This window comes from Vidua chalybeata, chromosome 19 (assembly GCF_026979565.1).
Source record: "Vidua chalybeata isolate OUT-0048 chromosome 19, bVidCha1 merged haplotype, whole genome shotgun sequence".
Taxonomy (NCBI): domain Eukaryota; kingdom Metazoa; phylum Chordata; class Aves; order Passeriformes; family Viduidae; genus Vidua; species Vidua chalybeata.
This window is the reverse complement of record NC_071548.1, coordinates 7,139,715-7,157,613: the sequence shown is the minus strand read 5'-3', so window position 1 is coordinate 7,157,613 and position 17,899 is coordinate 7,139,715. Positions and strand designations below refer to the sequence as shown.

Genomic DNA, 17,899 nt, shown 5'->3' with positions numbered 1-17,899 from the left:
TACAGTGCAGCGTTTTCTTTCTCCGTTTATTTGATTAGATAATCAATAAATCAAACCTGGAGTGATGGCTTGCAACGGAGGCCCTGATTTACACTGAAAATTAATCCCTCAGTCTTTCCAGTGAAAGCATTCTCAGGGCAAGGTCCATGAAGCAAAACTAAATTCATAAATTAAATATGACTAAGAGGCACTCACAGTCATTTTATGTTTATTCATTACAGGAACAGTTGTCTTGTCTTTCCCTGTTTATGAAGGCAGGCAGCAGCTCCAAAGGAACGGCTGGAATTAAGCATCAATGTCATTTCTCCATCAGTACTTGGTACACTTCACTCTTTGCCTTTTTCATGAGGCTGAAGCTCCCAAAAGGCAGCAGCCACCAGCCAGGACTGCTCCCTGCTGCTGCAGGGACTCCATGGAAACTCAGGCAGCACCCGAGGTGTCAGTCCTGACTTCCAGCCAAGAAACCTCAGAGAAAGTTCTCACAGAGAGACTTCTCCAGTCCCTTGCACACACACCAGCCAGTCCAACCCCAAAATCCCCTACAATTCCCTGTCAGGACAGGATAACACCTGCAGAAAGCTCCCTCTCCTTGGTCTTCCAAGGCTGCTTTGCAGAAGTGACAGGGAGATCAGTTCTCTCCCTTGTGTGATCAGAAAACACAGATTTCATTCTCTTCAAGCTTCACCCAGGAATTCACCAGCTGGAATTCCCAGCCCCAGCTGCTCAGGGAGCTCCTCCAGAGCCAGGGCTGTGCCCTGCTCCTGCTCCCTGGGACTGCAGAAAAGCCCCCCTTCCCATGCCTCCCCTCCCTGGCTTCTGTGAATTAGTACAGGAACATTCCACGTTTTTTTATTGCCTCTCCTCAAGCAATTTAGTCTATTTTATGTGCAGGAAGTAGTAGTAAAGCCACTCCCCCACAGAGCTCCCCATGTCCCCACTGCTCCTGCCCGTGCCTGGCCGCCTACTCTGATTTATTTTATTAATAAAGACCCCCCTCTTCCCTGGGAAGAAGTTTTCTTAAGGAGCAGACAAATGATTTTAATAAGGACTAAGAGCTCAAACATCATCTTCCTCCTCTTGTGCTCTGGTCTGGGCTTGAGTGAAGACTCTGAAGCTCATCTTGAGGACAAAAAGCCCTGGTGGAAGCTTGGCCAGGCAGCCCTGCTCCACACCCCAGATGTGCCCTAAGGAATTACTCGGTGGTTTCAGGAGAAAGGGAATTTCACAGCAGCTGAGGAAGTGTCAGGCAATGCTTCACTGGTGATTCCCTCTGGAAATCAAGAGCCTGCCCTGTTCTGATATCCTCAAGCTTGGGCAATTATCTGAGCCCAGCACCTGAACATTCCATGATGAGGCAGCACTAAAACCACACCATTTCCTCATTATCTCAGCAGCAGTGCTTGCACACAAACATCCCTCGTGGAGAGGCATTAATGGAGCCTGGGCATCGTCCCTGCCTGCACGGCAACCCCTCCAAGGGATGGAGCTCCAAGTCCTGACACCTTTGGGCTCCCCGAGACTCCCAGAGCACCTGAAAGTTGCCTTTAATGAGGGAGATTTACTGCTCCTTCTGTTTCATACTTAAACCTGAAACCTGAGCTTTGGCTAAAACATTCTGGGAATTTAACAGCTAAAACATTCTGGGAATTTAACAGCTTCTCTTTCCAGTCACTGATATCTTTGCCCATCTCTTAAGAGCTCTGGCTTGAGTTTTTCCTGGAACGAGGTTTCACTTTCTCTCTCACTTCACATAGAGACAACTTTGTTACCCAAACAAGTCACTTCTGAAGAATCCTGGATGCAAATTTGTCATTACCACCATTATTGTTCGCTGTAACACAACTTCTTAAATTTTTTTAAACTTTAAACCCCAACAATAACGCTCCCCAAGCCTCCCCCAGGCACTCGTGGGCATGCAGCCAGTCATTTTCTCCTCTGTAAGTTAAAGGTGTCTGTGCTGGAAGCAGAGCACAGCTCCCAAACCCCACCTGAGGCCAGTGGGGCAGAGGGTCTGTCCTGCTGGCCTCCCCCAGGCCACCACCTCTCTGCCTCTTCTACCACAGCCAGGAAATTCAGCTGCAATGTCAGAATGAAAACAGCATCCCTCTTTCTCCAGCCTCTCACTGCCCTTTCTGGGAAAAAGGGCCTTCATTAATGCATTTATTTATTTTAAAAACCAATTCATTTTAGCTATAATGCAATCTTCTACATGCAGAGAAGCACAACATTTCAGGTGGAACAACTCTGCAGTGCAACCAGGCAAAACTGGGGGGATCTGATACAGAACCTCTCCTCATTCCTACGTTTTTTGTCACTTGTGCTCCATGGGGAGCTGAGCTTTTCCCCTGGGCCCTGCCTGTCCCAGCCTCAGTGACCCTTGTGCTCCCTCTGGTCGCTCTCACTGACACGAGCAGCACGGTGTAAGGAGATCCACTCCTTGGCCTCCCCAGGACAGAGAAGGGAGGAAGGGCAGGGCTGGCAGGGCTGGCAGGGCTGGCAGGGCTGGCAGGGCTGGCAGGGTTACCTTCATGACGGGCTGGGCGAAGTACTTGGCGCTCCAGTCGCAGAAGCCGGTCTGCACCGCGGCCGAGATGAAGCTCTTGTGTCCCACAGCATCGTCACCATCATCAGCTGTCTGTGGGGAGGGGACAGGGGTCACCACCTGCAGGGCCAGGGGACACCCCAGGACACCCCCACTGGCCCAGCCAGGCACCAAAGCCTCAAACACTGCCCAGGACGGGGAACGCCGCGCACCCGGCTTTGGCACCGGGGTTAGGGTCACCCCTTGGAAAGGTGCCCGTGCCCTCAGCTGCAGGGATCTGGGCTGGAGCAGCCCCACGGCACCTCGGGGAGGTCCCAGCAGGAGTTTTGTCCCGGGGATGTGGTGTGGGGAGCAGCGAGGATGACTCAGGATCCAGACACAGCTCGTGCCAAGGTGGATGAGTGGCTGTCACACAGCACAGGACACCCCAGGGGAAAAGGGAAAAGCTGCTCCATTCCCTCGGTTTCAGCTTTCAGAAACACGATCCTGGTGCTGCCAAACCCCAGAGGAGGGAAGGTGTTCTCCCTGTGATCACAGCTGTCCCTGTCCCTGCTCTGCCAGGGCTGGAGAGGGTCAGGGATCTGACTCTGGGTTGTCACTCAGGCACACAAATGCTTACAGAGGAGTAAGCCATAGACTCTGATTAGACACATTGCTTAGTGGCAGAAGTGAATAATGCCCTATCAAAAGCTGTAAAACACAATTTATCCTGAGGAAAATAAATTAATCAATTTTTATTTGGCTGGTTAGACGCAGCCAAATCTGGATTAGCAGCAGCTGGAAGCAAACGAGGGATGCACAGAAATAAACCACAACCAACAGAAAGTGGGACAAACCCCAGTGGGGAGAAGCTGTCAGAGCACTCTCCTTACCTGTTCTGGGCCTTTGTCAAACATTTTCCTTGTCCTGGGGAACTGGTGGGAGTGGGGGGTGTACTGGACCCCCACGCTGGTGGCACTGGGGCGCACGGACGCCAGGTCCCGGCTCACCGGCTGCTTGGGCACCTCGTTGGTCAGGCTGGAGCTGCTCGTGCTGGTGGTTGGAGGGGACCCTCTGAGGGACAGGACAGGGGACAGGCTTCAGGCATCGCTGCACACGAGATTTGCTGGGCATGATGTTCTTTTCACTTTGTTTCTTTCTCACAAGATTTGTGGTCTGCTGTGGTGCCTCCTCTGCAGAAACATCACCGTTCCCACAGCCCCTCCAAAGGCCAAACCCACCCCAAACCAGGAGTGAACTCTGTGCCAAATCCAGGCTGAGGGGATGAACCTCAACGTTCTGGGAATCTGTGATGCCTGACCTAAGTCACCCTGACCAGGGACTGCATTGCCAAGGGGCGACTGAAGCTTCAAACCATTTGAATTTAAACTGTTCCAGCCTGGAATCTTCCTGGTGCACACTGGGCATGGGAGCAGCAGGTCTAGTGTGTGGTGTTTTCTCTCGGAGAGTTGTTTTGAGAAATAATCCCATTTTCAGCCCCCAGCTTTGCCCCCAGCACTCTCTGTTTCCCTGCTGTTCAGGCAGGGTGTTTTGTCCATCAGTTAACCCCAGCTTTTCTCAGCTCAGACGTCAGTGGGAATTTGGGCACCACAGCTCAGGAAAGGTAAAAGCAGCCAAGCAGCAGCTCTTCCTTTCACTTCAGCTGGATACCCAGTGGGCTTGTTACTCTTTGCCCTAAAGGAAAACAGGAAGGAACTCCCCACCTTTTCCCAGAGCTGTCCTTCCCGGACACCTCACCAGATGAGCCACATTCCCTGTCCCTGGGCAGTTGCCCGGGATGGGGCCGGGCAGGGAGCACCCACCCCACCCACAGAAGGTGCTGGAAGGCCGGGCTGCACTTACCCCACTTGGTGGATGTGCATCCCCTTGTTGGTGGGGCTGGCAGGGGCCGACTGGGTCAGCGAGGAGGTGTCCAGGATGCGCTGGGGGCGAGCGTTCACCGTGGCCTGGGGAGAACACGGGCAGCCTGAGCAGCTGGCACGGCCCTGCAGGGCCAGCCAGGGCAGGGAGGGAGCTCTCTATGGCTGGGGGGGGGGGGCAAAACCAAGCCCCCGGGCTGCTCCCAACACCAGCTGCTTCCACGCTGGCTCAGGCAGGAGCGTTACCCAGGAGAGCCTTTGCTGCCTGCGGGGGGATGGCTGCGGCCAGGAGCTGCCCCAGCAGCCCAAAGACAGGGCAGGGGCCAGGCTGGGCTCCCCACAGCCACCAGCCTTTCCCTCACACCTCGTCACCGAGTCCTGCAGCTCCCACCACGACCATAAATCACAAAGCACCTTCTGAGCCTGCAGGAAAGGAGGCTCAGGGGGAACAACCAAATTTCCCTTTGGTTGTCTCATGGGAAAATCTGCCCTATTGCCCATGGCAACAGGCAAGAGGATGAAGCACATGAACACTATCTGTCTGAACCTCATGTCTATGTCCTCACTCTCTCTAAGAAACCTTGCAATGCAGCAACACCTGAATGACACTCGAGTCCCAAGAGAAACCCCCTGACAGGAGGGGACAGCCGGGCTCTGCTCCCAGGGGACAACAGGACAAGAGGAAACGGTCTCAAGTTGTGCCAGGGGAGGGCCAGGTTGGATATTGGGGGAAAAATTCTTCATGGAAAGGGCTGTCAGACACTGGAACAGGCCACCCAGGGCAGTGGTGGAGTCCCCACCCCTGGAGGGATTTAACAGCCACGTGGATGTGGCACTTGGGGACATGGGTCAGTGGTGGCCCTGGCAGTGCTGGGGGAATGGATGGGCTCAGAGGGCTTTTCCAGCCTAAATGATTCTGTGATTCAGCCTCAAGCCTTCCATTAAAAACACCTGGACAAAGCAACCCTGGCTGAAGCAAACTTTCCTCTTAAGATTTCAGGAAGTCTCTAGAGGCCAACACTGGGTCCTTGCTGTTTGTTCTGGTGCTCACAAAAAGCAGGTCTGGGCGTTTTCCAAGGCTCAGGCCGGGAAGGAGAACTGCACCATTGCCATCTGCATCATAAAGATCAATCCCCAGGCAGCCTGGGTGAGGCCCAGCAGTGCCTAATGAGCCCGGGGAAGGGAGCAGCAGCAGATTCCCTGCAGGAAGGCTGCACGCCTGGGCAGCCCACACACCGGCTGCTCACACCCAGCACAGCCCCAGAGCCCTTCTGGAGAAACAGATCCACAGCCCTGGCTCCAGAAAAAAACCCCGAGCAGGACACTCTGGTCTCGTTTGATAACAGCAATCACAGAATCACAGAACATTGGGCTTGGAAGGGACCTCTGGAGATCACCCAGGTCACCCCCCCTGCCAAGGCAGGGCCACCTGGAGCAAGTGGGGCTTTGGAATGTCTCCAGAGGGGCTGGGTTGGATGGGACATTGAGAAGAAATTCTCCCCTGTGAGGGTGGGAGGCCCTGGCACAGGGTGCCCAGGGAAGCTGGGGCTGCCCCTGGAGCCCTGGAAGTGTCCCCAGGCCAGGTTGGACGGGGCTGGGAGCAGCCTGGGACAATGGAAGTGTCCCTGCCCATGGCAGGTGGAATGGGATGAGCTTTAAGGTCCCTTCCCACCCAAGCCATACCATGGTTCTGCAATCTTTAGTCCCCCAGCAGTCTCCAGCTGTGGAAGCCCATGGAGAGTTTGCCCAGCTGCTCCCACTGAAGCCCCCAGCCCCAGCCAGGTCCCCCAGACCTGAGCTGTGTTCTGCTCAGCTCTGCCAATGGAAGAAAACCTCAGCTGGCCCAGCTCCAAAACGAACCCTCTCCTTCCCTGAGTCTTACAGTAATCAAACCAAAATATTAAACCCCTGGAACATTCGAGTGTTTCACATCACCTGAGGCAGTATTTTTGTTTAAGCAAGAAAAACAATTTTTGTTTGCATTCACTGGTAAAATTCAGCCCCTGAGTGGGCAGTGCTTGCACACACCAGGGAGGAGCAGTGCCCACGTCCAGCGCCCCCTTCTACATCCAACAAGCTCCAGCAGCACGAAGGAAAGGTCTCAGGACACAGTTAGCAAGGATTTAATTGTCACTGATTAGCATCAGACACTGACCAGCTCCTGCCTGAGCTCCCACGGAGCCTCGAGCTCTGGTGCTCCTGCGGCACCGCGCACGGCACGGCCGGAACAGGACCAGGAACAGCCAGAGCAGGATCTGAGCCTCACAGCCCACTGTGCTGGGCAGCTCACAGGCTGGGGGGTTTGTGCTTTGGGGGTTTTGTTCTCATCAGAAAGCCTTGTTAGAAGCCACCCAAGGCAGGTGGTGCTGGCCAGAGCAAAGCCCCCGGCATGCGCAGCAGGGCACGGCCCCAGGAGCGAACGCTTTCCTTGCGGGTCTGGGGCTAAGGCAAAGAAGAACAAATCACTTTTGTTCACTGAAGCATCCCCAGATCAAAATCCTTGTCAATGGGAATGCTTCCTGTTTTCCAAGCCTGTTGGAAGAGCTGTTGCCTTAGGAAGCAGGGGCAGAGCAGCTGGCCCAGCCGTGCAGTGTGAGATGCACGAGACCCATCGCCTGAGCTTTGGCACTCGGGTCAGCACCAGCACAGCCAGGCCCAAACTTGCTAGAGTCAACACAGAATTCCCCCCACCAGCCCCAGCATTCCCTAGGGATGTGACAACAGAGTGATCAGAGCTCCTGCTGGCACAGCAGTGTCGATACCAATACCGACACTGACCCACCTGCCAGGGAGCAACTCCTGAACACACATTTGGGTCAGGAAAAGCAGATCTGCTTCCTCCTTATATCCCTTTTAACAGTAGGAGCAACATTTCGTTTTGCAAAGAGCCTTCCAAACACAGAACTGAAATAGTTTCATGCATCTAGAGCAGAGAGAGGGAAATCTTCCACCTTTTCCTTTCCTTCTTGCCCTCATTTGGCATCTCCAGCCTGTCATTTGTTGTATCCCTGTCTCGACAGGGAAGGGCTGAACTTGCTGCCCCCACTGCCAAGAGAATTCTCTGTCCCAAACCCAGCCCTTACCACTCACTGGCACGTGCACTTGGAACAAATCAGAGTTCAAGTCAGTAACTATGGTCTCAAGAGAAAGTGTGATTTCAAAGCAGAGATCTCTGAGGCATTAAGATGGCAGTGCACAATGCTGGCATCTCTTACTGCAGCTCCAGCTCCGCAGCCCCAGGCTGAGGATCTGGGATTATTCCCTGGAAAGGCCCAGTAAGAGAGTTCCCATTGCAATGGCTCATGGTCTGGATGCTTGAGAGGCCAGAAAGGTTCACACAGAGCTTTCTGTGCCCAGCTGGGGGACGCACGGGGTGAGAAGATGTCCTGGGGTGGCCTGGCCCGGGCAGGGGGATGCTGCTGCCCCAGGGTGGCACCTCCAGGGACGTCTTGTCACCCCCAGGATGAGATGGGATGAGGATGGAGGTTTAGGCACCCAGCCTGGGCTGGGGTGAGGAGTGGCAGGGGTCTGCATGCTGACTCACATGTACTAGTTCACCTGGGTTGGAGAGCCGTTGTGGCTTCAGTCTGCAGGCCAGTCCCACTTGCATTATCTAAATCAGTTTGCAAACGGATAATTTAATGAAGGATACTTAAGGTTTATCCCAGGGACTGATCTAGACAAGTAGACCTCTAAACTGGACCTACTGTCCACGGTCTGCACCTCATTTATACCCTAAAACAACCCCAGGCCCTCCCCCATTTATTCATTTTACCTGATCAGAGTTCAGAGCAGAGTTTATCATCGTGAAGCATTAAAAGCTCCTTCTGCAAAAGGCAGAGCCCTCCAACGGACCCATCCAGGTCAGTCTGCCTAAGCCTTGCCTAAGCATGAAAAAATCCACATCCACACACCTGGCAGGCACAGGTGAGCAGGGACAGGCACATACCTTGTAGGCAATGCTGTTGAGAACCTTCATGGCCAGGTCGGACACGTCGGGATAGGGGTCAGCAGCCAGGTGAAGGAGCACTCTCCAAATTTGGGTATAAACACTGTTGAAACTCACACCTAGAAAAATAAAAACCACAACAAACCCCAAAGCCCTGCAGCACATGACAATCCATCAACTCCCGATTCTTTGATCTGATGTGAGAAAATTCATTAGAACTCCAAACAACCTGATGACATCTCAGAGAACATCAAGAGAGGAGCTCAAAAACATCCCACATGGGCATTTTGTCTCCCTTTTGCCTGTCTGTGAACTCTGCAAGGGCTTGTGAAATCAAAGTGGGAGGAAGCAAAATAAATTGAAGACTCCCTAAATCATCTCCAGTCAAACTCCTGCTTTTCCAGGCTCCTGAAGCAAATCACCTGGAAAGGCCAGGTGGATAATGTCTGGGTTTCCTGAGCTGAAATACTTAATGGTATAAACCCACAGTTACTGCCCTGCACTGTTGTGGTTATTTTTATTGAACTGCCCAGGGGCTTGTACACTCTACAAGTTTACTAAATGTTTAAAGCAAAGCTTTAGGAGTTGAGCCCTCAGGAAGCAGCGAGTCCAACTCAGTCTTTCCTATTGACATTTGTATCAATTCCTCCAATTTGTTATTTAACGAGCACATCAGCTGTTCGGTATTTCGGCAGAAGGGACTGACAGACTCAAAGTACTAATCAAATTAATAAGCATTTGCAACAACTGACAAAATTCTGTGAACATTTTATTTTGCTGCTTTTGGGCGAGAATTTGTTATTCTGCCTCCGAGCCCTGCCGGTGTCTGATCGTGCAACGCCCCGGTTGGGAGTGGAGCCATTTGGACAAAGTTAAAGTGGTTGCACTAACAACAAAAAAGAGCTAAAATAGAGATTTCAGATGAGTCACAATCAGTGCTAAATGACAGATCAAGCTGTTACTGCTTTTCCTCCCGTGTTTCTGGAGGCATCTAAATATAAAGTTGGGAGGAAAGGGCCCCTTGGTCACCAAGCAGCTCCTCACCTGGCAGAGCTGCACCTGATCTCTAAACCAGCAGAGCAGGCTGGGACAGAGCAGTTCTGAGCTCTGGCTGAGGGCAGCAACAGGCTCCAGGAGCCTGCAGGCTGCCCCTGGGGTGCTGGGCTGCAAAGGGGAACCTTCCCTGCCCCAAGTGCCCAGAGTGTGAGAAATCACTGCAAAGGGCCAAGGCAGCCCCCACACCCCAGCTCCTCCCTCTCACGCCACCTGCAAAGGGTCTCTCTCTCTCACCTGGCATCCAGAGGATGTTCCCAGTGATGTCTGCTTAAATTTGCACCTGGGAGTCTCACAAGGGAACACCTGGACCGTGCTGTTCGTGTGCTGGGGTGGCCCACGCAGACCCTGCAGCTGATCCCAACCTTCCTGAGCCAGGCCAGGGACAAACCAGAGAATCCCACAGTGCTTGGGCTTGGGGGGGGGACCCTAAATTCCATCCTGTTCCACACCCTGCCATGGGCAGGGACACCTTCCACTGTCCCAGGTTATTCCAGCCTGGCCTTGGACACTTCCAGGGATCCAGGGGCAGCCACAGCTGCTCTGGGCACCTGTGCCAGGACCTTACACCCTCACAGGGAAAAATTCCTCCCCATATCCCATGTAACCCTTCCCTCTGGCAGTGGGAAGTCATTCCCCCTTGTCCTGGCACTCCAGGTCCTTGTGTAAATCCCCTCCCCAGTTCTCCTGGAGCCCCTTTAGGCACTGGCAAGGCTGTAAAACCTCTAACAATGTAAATTGTTATAAGGCTGTAAATTGTAAGGGCTGTAAACGTATATTTATGTAATATTTTATTATATTTATATAATACTGCAAAATTGCAAAGGCTGTAAATATATAACAATGTTAAATCCTGGAAGCTTCTATTACCAAGGAAAGAAAAACTGGAGGGGGAAGGATGAAGAAAAAAGGGAGAGAGGCAAAGTGCTACAAGGTGTGGGAGGAAAAAAAGGCTCAGCTCGTGAAGCAGCAGCCAGGTAATGTCTGAGGTGTGCCCAGAGCTGTGCCCAGAGCTCTGCCTCCCACACTCCAGCCTGTTACATAAGGGCCAGTGGGAAATCTGCATGCCTTCAATTCTTTAAAGGCCTTGAAAGAGAGTAAAAGGAGGGGGAGAGGAGGAAGAGTGAGGGGGGCACCCAGCTATTTCCCAGGGGCCTGAAAACCGCCTCGATCACAGAGGAAGAAACCCAACGACATTTTTTATACATCCAAGTGTCAGGGAAAAACCAAAGTCTAAGCAGAACTGTGCCAGTGCAATTCCCCTTCACCTGGCAGCCTTTGAGGAGAACACAGGGAATTTCTCCAGAGGCACCTGGGGCTCAGGGCTGGTGCTTCCAGGGCTGCTCTTTCCTGCTGCCACCGGCCCACGGTCCGTGCAGGAGGGACACATCTGACACAGCTCCCTGTCAGATCCTGAGCTCCAGTCCCTGGGACAAGGGGAGCAGCAGAGGTGGCAGGAGGAGCAGCAGCTCCATTTCACCTTTAGGGCTGCAATGCCCAAACTGTCCCCGAGATGCAAACCAGGAGCCCAGCAGGGCCTGGGCACTAATGGGAGCAGACAGCTCTGTAATTAGTCACAGACTCCCAGCCAGTTCCGTGCACCTTGCAGGGTGCACTCATGCTTACAAAACAATCCCTCCCTGCTAAGAATGTCAAAAATAAATTGCCTGTCTTTCCCTGAGTTTGATTTTCCCTGCTCACATGGGGGTCAGCTCACCTGCGAGCCCCGAGGACGGGCCGGGCTCCAGCAGCTCCAGGGAGAGCCACAGTGGATGCAAACCCAACTGCTGATGGCTTTATTTATTCCCTTTGATTTGCCAGGCTGGGACAGGGTTTCTTTCCAATCCCCTGTAAAAATCACTGCAGTGATTTGAAGCCCCACAGCTGGGGCAGTTCCACTTCCCACGGGCACCAGACCAAGGGCAGCTCCCTGCTCCCCTGGCCAGCTCCTGGGGAGGGACTGAGACCTCGGAGGGACAGGCAACCCCCACACAGGCACACAGGGATGGGGAATGCAGCTGAAATATTCCAGGCTCAACAGCCCCGAGGACTCGGGGAGCTGCTGCCCCTCAGTGCCAACCACAGCTGCTCAGCTGTGCATGCCACAAACCCCTCCTCCTGCCAGGAGGGACCCCGGGTGAAGGGGACACCCCAAGTCCCCGCAGCTCCCTGAGCTCTGGTCCCTGCAGGCAGAGCCCAGCCCGGCCCCTGAGCCCTGCAGGGCACCCCGACCCCTCTGCAGAGCTGGAGCTCCCGTGCTTCCACACGAGCCAGGAGCAGAAGGAATTCCTCAGGGCAGGCACCCCTGGGCCACAGCTGGCACCACCACCAGGGACACAGCCCCCTCCGAGCAGCCCCTGCAGCAAGTTCCCATCCCCAATCCCCACCCAAATCCCTGGATTTTGCTGCTGTGCCCGTTCCCAGTTACACACAGTGCTGGCTGACCAGCTCCTTCTCCTTATCTCGGAGCATTAATGCAGAGTAGGAGGCCCCCCTGCCCCAGTGCTTCCTGCACCTCACTGTCCACCTCCACCTCTGCTCTCCTCATCCTCCCTGCACCAACCTCTGCCCTCACTGGGACTCTGAGGCACATCCTGGGAAATGGCAAACAGTTCTCCACCCCCAGCCTCTCCTGCTGGAGGAGACAACAATTCCCCAGCATTTCTTCCCTCCAAGATTTATTTTCCTCCTTCTTTGATCACTCCTTAAGATAATCTTTCCAGCGAAGCTCTCTGTAGGACAAAGGCTTTCATCGTGCAGTTTGGATATGAATAATCAGCCTCGAGGTATGCAAACCCCCATCTTAATTCCATCCCTTTTTCCTGTCTTAAAACTGAACATTTCCAGGACACCAAGATTAATGAGTGGCTGTATGGAAAAGCAGCAAGGCTCAGCTTCCCTTCCAAAATGATGTCTTTGTTGACTAACCACAAACTGCCTCTTGCCAGCTGGAAAAGTGGGCCAGAAATAAATGTCTCTCCTGGTACTGGCCTGTCTGGCCAAGGAGCAGCTGCCAGAGAACACAGAGCTCGGCTGAGAGCGTGTGCTGTGGCATTTGGGGAGCCATAATGGGGACATTTGGCCCACAGCTAGCTAAGGAACTGTTTGTAAAACGGGACGAGGAGGAATGGAGAGGTTCTCCTCAAGCTTTTGGGAAGAAGTACATTGTATGATGCCTCAGTGCCAGTGTAGAGACTGATCCAGAACAACCCTCACGTGCCAAGTTCCTAAAACTGCCAGAGAGGAACAAAGACCTGAGCATCAGCAGGTTGTGGCTGCCCCTGGATCCCTGGAAGTGCCCAAGTACCCACACTGGAGCACCCTGGGGACAGTGGAAGGTGTCCCTGCCCATGGCAGGGGTGGCACTGGATGGGCTTTAGGGTCCCTCCCAACCCAAAGCATTCTGGAATTTTGTGAGCAGTGAATCAGCTTAGGACAGGAATGCAGAGCACAGAACACAAACTGCGGCTGAAAATTTCTCCTTTCCCTCTTACAGACCAGATTTCTGCTTCACTTGGAGTCTCCCCACATGCCCCAAACACCTTCTCCATGGCTCTGGCCATCTCAGATGCTTGGCAGAGCCAGAGCCCCACTTCCTCCTTGAGAAGACACAGAGCAGAGCACAGCATTCCTTCAGCCACAGCTCTCTGCCCCACTGGGCTCCCCCAGCTCCCCTGCACAGCAGCTGAAGGCACGTCAGGACATGAAGGAACAGGGTTAGCCTGGGCTGCAGAGCTCCGGGGGTGGCTGGGGGCTGGTGGCATCTCTCCTCGGGGAGCAGGAGACAGGGCTGGAGGATGGTGATGCTTCAGAAGGAATGAGAAAAGCCTGGCTTGCAGCAGGCAAATGGGGAGGTAATGGGATTCTGTGCGAGTCATGAATTTTAAACACTTCCCTAAGCTCTGCGTTTCCAGCTGGGTCTGAGCTCTTTGATGGATCAGGAGTGAGGGAGGCCTTGGAGAGCTGCTCTCTCTTTCCAAAGTTCCTCTCACCACCTCCAGCTCCTCTCCAGAGCCTTCTCCAGCTGTGCTGCACAGTTCTTGTGAGACACACACAGCCATCAAGCAGACACCAGTGGAAATGGGAAAACTCAAGTCCTAGCTCAAGATGGAGAGAAATTTCCTAACATCCCTGCCATGCTTCAGAAGATCCAATGTCATTACTGATAATCAAAAGCAAATTAACTGATCAAGTTCCTAATGAACTCATGATTTTAAACTGCCACAGGGGCTCAGTAATTACAATCCCTGAATCTTTCAACTCTGGAGAGCCAAATCACCATTAATTCTCCTAGAAAACAGAGCAGAGAAAATGTTTCTTTGGTGAAGGCAGTTCTATCACTCAGGTGATTTCTCCCTCTTTGCACTGATTTGTGAAAATATGGGTTCGTTTACTGATTACAGAGGAAACACAGAGACTTCCCCCAGCATTCCCCTGCATGCTGCTTTCCCTGGAAGGAGGCCATTCCAAAAGCCAGGTCCTCCTGCATGGTGCCTGTGATGCCGTGCCAAAACGGCTCAGACCGTTTGAAAAGCTACAGGTAGCTTGAAGCCAAGGTTGTGGCCCCCACATTTTTGTGCCTGAATTCCTAACAGGATTTCAGTGCAGCTTTAGACCTGGAGCCAACAGCTCCCACTGCCGTCCCTCTGCTGGACTGACCCAGCCACACACAGCAGGGAGAGCAATGTGGGGAAGGACCCCAACCTCCCCACGGGCAAGAGGGGCCCCCAGGGCAGGGCAGGGCAGGGCAGGGCAGGAGGGCTGTGCTCACCTATGAGGAGTTGAGGGAGGAGTAGGAGCTGACCCTTCTCATCTTGTCGATGGTCTCGAAGGACAGGATGTACTCCTCGTTCTCGGGGCTGCCCAGCGTGCTGCTGGCACTGCTGCTCGTGCTCAGGTTCCCAGGGGAGAAGGCCACGGAGCTCCCAGCTGCCAGGACACAACAGCAGATGCTGGAACGAGGGGGCTGGCGAGAGAACGATTTTCACCCAGACAAAACAGCCCTTTTCTAAACCCTGCCACACTCAGGGAAGGAAACCCCCTTACCCAGGGGGCAAAGCCACAATTCCCTTTTTAATACTGAACGGTTAAACACAGAACAAGCAGAAGATTGAGTTAAAAATCCACTTATGCTTGGAAGCTGGAAGGCACATTTTTAGTCCCCAAACACTCAGAAAAATCAATGCTAATGACCAGAAAATTGCAACTAATTATGAGGGGGCTCCTCATCCAAGCTCCTCCTTGGAGCTGGACAATTTGGGCTGGATCCCCACTTCCAGCCTGTGCTGTGGTGTCTCCTGGCTGGCACAAGGGGCACGAAAAGCGTCTTACACTCCTCGTTGAGGCTGAGGTTCTGCAGGGACTTGTTGAGGCTCCTGGCGGTGGTGACGGCGCGGATGTTGCCGTAGGAGCTGACGGAGCGCAGGCGCGGCGTGCAGGGCCCGTCCCGCACCGGGGTCAGGCTCCCGCCCTCTGCGAGGCAAGAGGCAGCAGTCACGGCTGGGCCCCCACCCAGCCACAGCAGCCACGTTGTGGCCCAGCAAAGGAGCTGGTAAAATGGCAGCCACGCCAACGGAGCGCGGCGCTCTCGGCCAGGCTAACGGGGGACGCGCGACGGCAGCTGCGCGCGGCACGCATCCCGTGTCTCTGCTGTCCAGGAGGGGAATTTGGGACATCCAGCAAGGCCAGGTGAGCCCGGCCTTGCCAGTGCCTCCCAGGGGCCCTGGGGACTCCTCTGTGCAGGTGGTGTCCAGCCCCAGTGCCAGGACAGCCCGAGGCAGCGCTGGCCAGCTCCTCTCTGCTGCTGCTGCTCGTCAAACACCTCCTGGATTTGCTCATCAGCAGGAGCTATGAAAATTCTGGTTTCCTGACCAAATGTCAGGCCTGATTTCGAGTCATATTTCACCCTGAGCACACACAGTCCCCACGGGCTCAGAAGAGCTGCTCTGTTTCCCTGCAGAGTGGCTGCACTGTGGTGAGGGGCCAATGCTTCCAGAGCGTCCCGCTTCAGGATTCTTTGGATCAGGAAAAGCCCTGTAGAACTGCATGCAGTGTTTATTTCCTGCAGCAAATGGGGAGGAGCTCATTTCCAATATGATTCAGTTATTCAGAGGACAAGGAGACCAAACCACTGTGTGCAGAGACAGCACATGGTCTTGTCTCCAAGATCTCCTGTTATCCTTCAAGATCTCCACTGCAGTTTACATCTAAAGAAAAGGTGAGGTCAGAGACAACTTCACCAGACATTTCATTCCTCACATAAAGCCACAGACACAACAAAAGGGATGGGGCCACAGGCTCAGAGCACAGAGCCCTTCTTGTCTGGCCTCACAGCAGCAGGGCTGGTTCATGGTGTGCTGGAGCTCTCACCAGGTCAACTGACACTGAAGGTTCACGTGTGATTCCAGAGGGGAGAAGGAAAATGAGTCTGTGGGCTGCCTGGACCAGTATCCTTCAGCCCCGAGCTGAAGGGAATCTCTGAATGGGCAGGAGGTTCCTGGTGAGCTGCAGCCAAGGCTTAGGTGGAGACTCAGTGGAGGATGGATTTCTCCAGTGTTCATCTCACAGGGCTGAACAGACACCAGATGTCCCCTCCTTGTCATCCACCATGTCACAACAGGGCTTTTTAATAAACCCCCACCAGCAAGAAGCTCACTGTGTTGGGGAAAACTCCTTAAATAATTCCCAAGTACTTTCAGGCCCTACATCCCCTGGCCAGCCAAAGCCAAGCCCCACCTGGAGCAGCTGGAGAAGGGAGAGGGTAGTTCTTCTCCTCTTCTATGAACTGCAAGGCCACGGTGCAGAAATTGCTCTCGTACTGAACCACCAGGTGACTCAGGGCCACCACCAGCTCCGGGAAAGAGCACAAGGAACATCTCATGGGTACACAGTGAGAAACAGGGGGACTGAAGGCAAACACTGACCAGTACTACTGGGTGCCCATCCAGGTGGTAATTCTCCCTCAATTCAAGGGGTGAACTGCAGAAAGCCAGAGGTCTCTGTCTCACACTGAATTCCTCACAAGCCTTTCCTACCTGGACAGGCTTCCTCCCTTTGGAGCAGCCTGCTCTAGTGAGAGGTGTCGCTGCCTAAGACATCAGGGGGTGGAATGGGATGAGCTTTAAGGTCCCTTCCAACCCAAACCATCCTGGGGTTCTGTGGCTGATTCTGACAGCCTGTCAGACTGATGCAGTGCCACAGGCAGCCCTGACCTGGCCCAGCCCACAGGATGTGTGTGGCTCCCTCGGAGCCAGGGGCTGTGCCAGGGCTGGGGGCTGGCACAGCTGGACCCTCCTGGCACTGGCCAGCCCCTCCAGGAGACACCTCTGCCTGGCCCCTGGGAGCTGCAGACAGGAGGACAGAGCTGCCTTTGGCTGCTGTCTCTGCTCAGGGACTGATCTCCCAAGGAGAGATTTATGAATCTTACAGAGCATTCCGTGTGACACGCAGCTCTCTCCTGAATTAAACTGATTAAATGCTGGAACGAGACAACAGAAATGAATCTTCGCAATGCCGGTGACAACTGCCAGGGTGTTGATGTTCCAGCAAAGTAAACACAAACATTAGGACACTTCAGAACAGCCCTCAAAAACAATCCAGAATGTCAAAAACCATTTAATGTACTATTGATGTACGACGGTGCCTCAGAAACTGTAACTCTCCCAAAGCTGGAGGGCGACTCTGGAGCAGCCTGCGGGCTCTAAAGGCAGGGAGGCCTTTCCACTGACCAGAGCTCTCTGGTTCCCTGCACAGGCTGTGGCTCAGGGCACAGCCCAGCCCCTCACCTTGCGGACCATGGGCTGCCATCGTTGATGAGCTGGGCCAGCATCATGGCCACGTTGTGGTCGATGGTGGTCGAGTGGTCCGTGCGCTCCGCCGAGTTGCCCACGAAGGTGCCCAGAGCAAAGACTGCAGCACAGCGAACCTGGGGACACAAAGAGCCCTGGCTGTCCCCTCTGCAGCCACGGGGGTTCATCCAGCCCCACAAACAGCAGTTCATTCATCCCCACAAACATTTATCCTCACAAACAGAGGGAACTGCCAGACCTGAGCTGCTGGGTCAGGTGAGCCCGTGGGGAGCAACAACCCCAGCAGCCTCAGCAAACTGAGTTTGAGTTTTAAGGATTCACAGATGCAGGATATGTTTAATTTCCCAGAATACTCTGGACCTCCCATGGGTGACTCTTCCAGTTGGTGTTGCCTTGAATATTAATTAACAGGAATAGGGTACACACAGCTCCTGTTGGGATGTGGATTTCTACAGGACTGCTGACTACAGTCTTCAGGCTTATGGGAAGGTAGATGATGGAAAAAAGGAGAGAAATCAGGGAAAACTCTGGAAAGCCCCCACCTCTGCAGAAACACTCCTCAAAAAGTGGCGAGGATGGAGCCAGGGACAACAAGAGGAGGATGCAGGACAGAGACTGGATGTGGAGGGGGATCTCATCTCTAATCTCTGCACGTTATCAGAGCTGTTTATCTCAGCTCTCTTCTCCC

The 17,899-nt window shown here is 53.8% G+C and overlaps 1 protein-coding gene across 1 annotated transcript in view; it reads right to left on the bottom strand.

Annotated features, from left to right (window-relative positions):
• The window catches only part of RPTOR (regulatory associated protein of MTOR complex 1), a 101,453-nt gene that overhangs the window by 25,538 nt on the left and 58,016 nt on the right, over positions 1 to 17,899 (bottom strand). Inside the window, exons 17-24 of the mRNA XM_053960242.1 lie at positions 17,188 to 17,327; positions 16,139 to 16,278; positions 14,735 to 14,875; positions 14,182 to 14,332; positions 8,351 to 8,477; positions 4,385 to 4,488; positions 3,415 to 3,595; positions 2,525 to 2,635 (exon numbers count right to left, since the gene is read on the bottom strand). Of these exons, the coding sequence (XP_053816217.1) occupies positions 2,525 to 2,635; positions 3,415 to 3,595; positions 4,385 to 4,488; positions 8,351 to 8,477; positions 14,182 to 14,332; positions 14,735 to 14,875; positions 16,139 to 16,278; positions 17,188 to 17,327 (1,095 nt within the window). The remainder of the gene's footprint in view (positions 1 to 2,524; positions 2,636 to 3,414; positions 3,596 to 4,384; positions 4,489 to 8,350; positions 8,478 to 14,181; positions 14,333 to 14,734; positions 14,876 to 16,138; positions 16,279 to 17,187; positions 17,328 to 17,899) is intronic.